The sequence below is a fragment of the Nuphar pumila genome, chromosome 6 (genome assembly GCF_984573655.1).
Source record: "Nuphar pumila chromosome 6, dmNupPumi1.hap1.1, whole genome shotgun sequence".
NCBI lineage: Eukaryota > Viridiplantae > Streptophyta > Magnoliopsida > Nymphaeales > Nymphaeaceae > Nuphar > Nuphar pumila.
Genome location: NC_143254.1, coordinates 94,944,833 through 94,950,832, shown reverse-complemented (window position 1 = coordinate 94,950,832; position 6,000 = coordinate 94,944,833). Strand labels below are relative to the sequence as shown.

At 41.2% G+C, this 6,000-nt stretch overlaps 1 protein-coding gene across 1 annotated transcript in view; it reads left to right on the top strand.

Annotated features, from left to right (window-relative positions):
• The first annotated feature begins 1,098 nt into the window (after nucleotides 1–1,098).
• Nucleotides 1,099–6,000, top strand: part of LOC149835246 (callose synthase 5-like) — a 73,071-nt gene continuing 68,169 nt past the window's right edge. The window contains exons 1-7 of the mRNA XM_090011768.1: nucleotides 1,099–1,297; nucleotides 1,405–1,505; nucleotides 4,362–4,483; nucleotides 4,580–4,676; nucleotides 4,853–4,963; nucleotides 5,240–5,365; nucleotides 5,481–5,573. Coding sequence (XP_089867894.1) covers nucleotides 1,108–1,297; nucleotides 1,405–1,505; nucleotides 4,362–4,483; nucleotides 4,580–4,676; nucleotides 4,853–4,963; nucleotides 5,240–5,365; nucleotides 5,481–5,573 — 840 coding nt within the window. The 5' untranslated portion in view covers nucleotides 1,099–1,107. The remainder of the gene's footprint in view (nucleotides 1,298–1,404; nucleotides 1,506–4,361; nucleotides 4,484–4,579; nucleotides 4,677–4,852; nucleotides 4,964–5,239; nucleotides 5,366–5,480; nucleotides 5,574–6,000) is intronic.

Below are 6,000 nucleotides of genomic sequence, written 5' to 3'. Positions count from 1 at the left end.
GTAGGTGATTAATGCTTAGACTGCATATAGAGGAAGGAAGAAGCTAAATCTAGCTCTCGATGTTATTTTTCATTAAAGAAAGAGAATAAGAACTGGCTCCGGAAGCAAGTTTGTTGAACAAAGATTAGGAGAAACGAGGAAACTCAACTGCTTCCTATTTATGTGCGTTCTCGCGATACTCTTTTTTATTTTTTTTATTTTCCTTTGGATCTGAATGAGTTTGATGAGATATGGACGATGAAATCCTGATATTTAGGTTATTTTCTAAATGATTCCTGAGGAATCTTGGAAGAATATCGGTTTTCTTTTTTCTTTCCTCTAAATTCGAATGAGTTTAGAAGTGGACGATTGAATTCTTGATGGTTAGGTCAGTTTTATATTATTCCCGAGAATTTTTTGGAAAGTATTTGTCGGTTGATCACATTTATGCGTCCATTCGTTTCAAGAAAGTGGGAAATCTCTCTCTCTCTCTCTCTCTCTCTCTCTCTCTCTCTCTCTCTCTCCGTTGAACCGTGAGAAGAATTTGCAGGCGAAGGCGCGCTCAACGACAAAAGGTAGAAGGAGAGCAAGAGCGAGAGCCATACACCGATGCATCTCGAATTTTGCGGCATTGATATCTGATCAATTAGGTAAGGTATTACGGTTTTTTATGTTACTTCCCCATTCCTGCTTAAATCGAACGTGTGGCATCCGTCAATCGCTGATGATCTTTTGGGAAAAGAAACAAGGAAAAAAATGACGTAAAAGCAACTCGAACTAGCTCTTATATTATGTTTTCACCTCATTCATTCTATATTTCTAGATATCTATGTGTGGTCGTGTTTTATTTCAAGCTAAGTCAAGGAACTTCTTGCTCCTTTTCGATGCGAATGCGTTTTCTAAAATCAAAGCACCTTTTCTATTCCAAAATAAGAACCATTCTTTCCTTGAAAAATAAACGTTCAAAGGGTTTTCAGTCTCTACGATTTCTCAACATTCCGGCCTTAAATTTTCCGATCTGTTTTCCATATTTGCTTCAGTTAATAGCGGGGTCTTCATCGTGCTTGTAAAGTTCGTCGTTCTTGTCGCTGCAGATTTGCAAGGTTAGTCCAGGCTAGGGTTTAGAGGATGTCGAGCTACGAGGGGAGCGTGGGCCCGCAGACGCTGTCGCGTCGGCCCTCGAGGAGCGCCGCTGGGACGACCTTCTCCATGGAGGTGTTCGACAACGAGGTGGTCCCGCACTCGCTCGGCAGCATCTCGCCCATCCTCAGGGTCGCCACCGAGATCGAGGCCGAGCGCCCCAGGGTCGCTTATCTCTGTAAGCCCTTCAGTTCGTGACATCGATAGTACTGCACTTCCCTTCCTCATTGTTTGTTGGGAATCGGGTTCTTGGTTACCATTCTGATCATTTATGCCTCTCGTTAGGTCGATTCTATGCATTCGAGAAGGCGCACAGGTTGGACCCTAGCTCGACGGGGCGAGGAGTTCGTCAGTTCAAGACCTCCCTGCTGCAGCGTTTGGAAAGGGTACGCTCTTTCTCTTGAATGTGAGCTGTTGTGTTTCTCATGTGGTTCTTTTTTTCGGTAGGCAAGCTTGGGGATAAAACCCGTTGCGTTGATTCTATCACGACCGCAGTTTTGTTTTGTTTTGCTTTTTTTCGCATTTATCTGCATTCAAGATCGCGCGCGTTTTTGCTATGAATGCCGTTTTGGTTAGTTCTTAGTTTCAGATCGCTTTGAGCACTAAAAACAGAGACAGGGAAAGTTGCAACGGTTATCACTGGTGGTGGTAGGATCCAAAGTTGACAAACAAGCCTCCATTTTCGAGGGCCCACTCCCGGCACCTACGTACACGGGAATCGGAGTGTACCTAGGATGTCCATCATCGAGATGAACGGCATTCAAAACTGTGAAAAGATAAGGTGCAATATAATTGCACAAATATTTGTGCATTAAGCACCTCATCATCTTTATTTTGGGGACATGGCCTCTCAGTTGTGGGGCCAAGGCCTGATGGAGGGCGATCAGGTGAGCACAAATATTTGTGCAACGTGATTGCACCAGATCCGGACTCTCCAAAACTAACTGAAGACTGATCAGGTGATGACAAACACAAAATTTTCTCTTTTAAAATAACCACCGCACCGTTTATTGTGCAAGCATTGGAGACTACCAAAAGTAGTGGTGATCGAATGGATGGTGATTTCAAAGCACAGAAAATTTGTGTTTTGTTAAATCATTATATCCATCATTAAACTAACCACGGCTGGAGAAAGTGTGGAGCTGGCAACCCTCATGTAATCCTTTTTCACTCGCCATGAGTAAAACAAACAACAAATTATCACATTGAGAAAGTACTTTCCCACCCGCCATGAATAAAACAAACAACAAATTCTCACATTGAAAAAGTATTGAATCAATTTTGTTTACCACCTATCACTTTTTATATTTAAATCTATTCATAGCTCCCCCTTAACATGTTGACAGGATTTTTTAAACATCCGTGCTCATTCCCATCTAAAGGGTAATTAAACAAACAAAGCCCAAGACTTTAATAATGCTTTGGACGAACCTTAGCTGTTCATTATCCAAAATTCAATATACAGTAAATGGTCACTCAGGGCTCCACTAGGGGTGGCAATCGGGTCGGGTTGGTGGGTCGGGTTGGCGGGTTGGGGTGTCAGCATACCTCAACCCGAACCCGACCCGTTTAATAAACGGGTAACCCGACACGACCCGCCAACCCATTTAATAAATGGGTTGGGTTGGGTAAACGGGTTTTCAGGTTCGCGGGTCAGGTTGGCGGGTCGGGTTGGTGGGTTGACGGATCGGGTTGGCAGGTAGGCAGGTTGGCGGGTCGGGTTGGCGGGTTGACGGGTCGGGCAGATGGGTTGGCAGGGTGACCCACCCGCCTAACCTGTTTATTAAACGGGTCAGCCGGGTTGGCATACCCCCAACCCGAACCCGACCTGTTTAATAAACGGGTTATGCGGGTTGACCCGTTTATTAAACGGGTTGGCTTAAGCCCAACCCGAACCTGCCTAAGAGGCGGGTCGGGTTGGCGGGTCGTGTCAGAAATTGCCACCCCTAGGCTCCACCACACCAAATTGACAGGACGTTCGAAATCTCTGAATGTCATCCCTTGCCACAAAGGTCAAAGCTGAGTGTACTCGCATTTGTCCAGGGAGAACCTCAAGGGGTTTACCAATCGGAGACCGGCCAATGTCCGGTTGGTGATAGGATTTAATAATAATAATAATAATAATAATAATAATAATAATAATAATAATAATAATAATAATAATAAGGGTCACTTAAGTTGGATATGGGTCTATCAGAGTTACGACTTACGAAGGTACGAGTTTCGTATCCGGATCCAATAAGCTTCGGTTTGGTTATAGCTACCTCGGTCCAAGGCACCTATAACTCAGAAGTCGTCAATGCGCGCTAACAGCGTCTTGGAGCATGTCTGGACCTCTCCCAGAAAGTTTTAAGGTCTCTCAGGCTCTCAGCGAGGATCCCGTCTGTCTACCATTCTCAAGCGAAGCAAGCAGGGTTTCCCAGGACAACAAACAGTTGGAGAATTGCAGATTGGTCGTTGCCTTTAAGATGGGCATGGAACGAAGATAACGATTGAGGATAATTAATGGCGTGGGGATGGCAAGGTTTCTTGCTACGTGTGATTTTGAGGACATTATCTTTGCATTGTGATTTTGGTTAGATATTGTTCGTCTGTCCACCCAACCATCATAAATTGCAATTTTGATTCGTTGGAAATATGTGGAGATTGAAGCGGACGGTGTTCGTATACGCATAGAACGAAGCGGATATGTGGTTGAAACTGTCATTCAGGTTTCCATTTCCTCACCATACACACAATTTGGACGTTGTAAGATATGTGGTTGGAACTGGGTATTTTATGTTGGAAGAAGCGGATTTTACTAGCGAACTATTAGAATTTGCTCGCATCCACAGTCGAAAGCCGGTAATGACAGACACGGAGCTATGTAACAAATTCATCCTTGAGGAGTTTTCCACTAGAAGTAGCACGTTGCATCACGTGTATGTAATGAACATGAAGTATCCTGTTGCACATGATTGTTTGCCTCAATTAGACAGATTTTAGTGTATAGATAGTGACCTGTTCTGCACATCTACATGCGTCTAATGTATCTTCCACAGTTTTGTTCTTTACATATCATGTAAAGTGGTATTCTCAGATTGTCTTCTCCAAATTCAGGTAGCAAGTTTTCATTTGGATGGATTAACAAAGTCTTTCATTGTTAACAATTCTCATGTTCTTTCTTCCTAAACAATTCATATTCATGCTCCTACATTGTGTCTCTGCAAGTTCAAAATTGTAACTAACCTACCGTTACCTAGGATAATGCACCAAGTCTTGCAGCCAGGTTGAAAAAGAGTGATGCACGAGAAATTGAGAGCTTTTATCAGCAGTACTATGAACACTATGTTAGAGCTTTGGACAAAGGAGAGAAGGCAGACAGGTAAGGACATTTTTCTTGTTGTATTTATCTGGATAATGTTTTTCCTGAGTTAGCTGCCCAATGGTTACGGTTTTCTGAGATCATTCCTCATGATAGAGTGCAACTTGGTAAAGCTTATCAAACAGCTGGCGTTCTTTTTGAGGTTCTCTGTGCTGTCAATAAAACTGAAAAAGTTGAAGAAGTCGCTCCAGAGGTAAGATCCTTTGTTTCTATTCTGGTGTAAGAGATACTGATTTGCAATATTAATTTTTATATCACTAAATTTTGGTCCGTTCAGATTCTTTCTGTAGCTGCTTGTGGCATCATCCTGTTTGTGCAGTGAGATTTTTTCTGTTATCTGAAAAAAGTGTGTTGGGTTGCCTTGTCCAGATCATTGCAGCTGCTAAAGATGTTCAAGAGAAAAAGGAAATATATACACCATACAACATTCTTCCACTTGATGCTGCTGGTGCTTCACAATCTATTATGCAACTTGAAGAGGTATGCCTATATTTTGTCTTTTCGATTTAATATTATCCCCCCCTAAAGAGAAATTTTCCAATAATTTTCTACCGTAAAATTTCAGAATTTGGGAAACAAATTTCCTTCTTAAAATTCAATATTTTCATTTTATTGATCAAACAGGTTCATTTAATTTAATAATCCCTTTATATTTGTGTATGTTGAAATGTTTATATGTACGTTTGCATAATTATATTTAAGCACCTGGTTTCACATTTGATTGGGATGGTGATCGGCATGCATTTTTGGCCACAGATAAAAGCAGCAGTTGCTGCTTTGTGGAACACTCGTGGCTTGACCTGGCCCTCTTCATTTGAGCAACACAAGCAAAGATCTGACCTCGACATTCTTGACTGGCTTAGGGCCATGTTTGGATTTCAGGTTAATTAAACCGACTCCAGAAAATAGTAACTTATTCATATATATTCATATATATGTCTTTCTGTTAGACATACTTGTTATCTATTGATTAGCATATGCTGATATATTTATGCAGAAAGACAATGTCAGAAACCAGAGGGAACATCTAATATTGTTGCTAGCTAATGTTCATATTAGATTGGTACCTAAACCTGAGCCTCTTAACAAGGTACGTGAGGGTTCTCTTTTACTATTCTTGACTTTTACTGGTCAAGGACTTGTACAGCATCTACCTTTTCCCTCATTGAATTTTATAAAGACATTTTCACAATCTTAGAAGCGTAAGTGTCATTTGGGCCTGGATTATGGCAGTCATGGTTTCCAATTTTTGTGGGGTTTGTCATCTAAGAAGTTTTATCTGAGAAATTATAGTTTTTCAATTTTCTTGGTAAAGTTTATGCCATTAACAGATATAAAGAATTGAGAGATGTAGAACAAAGAACAGGGAAAAGCTTATCATTTTCTAATTGTGGAAAATGGAATAACTAACGCAAATTGTGATTATAAATCATCATATATTTGATGTTTATAGGTTTCCAAATATCAAGCATCAGGAAAAATACTTGCAGTCTGACTGGAATTTTCTGTGCATTAAG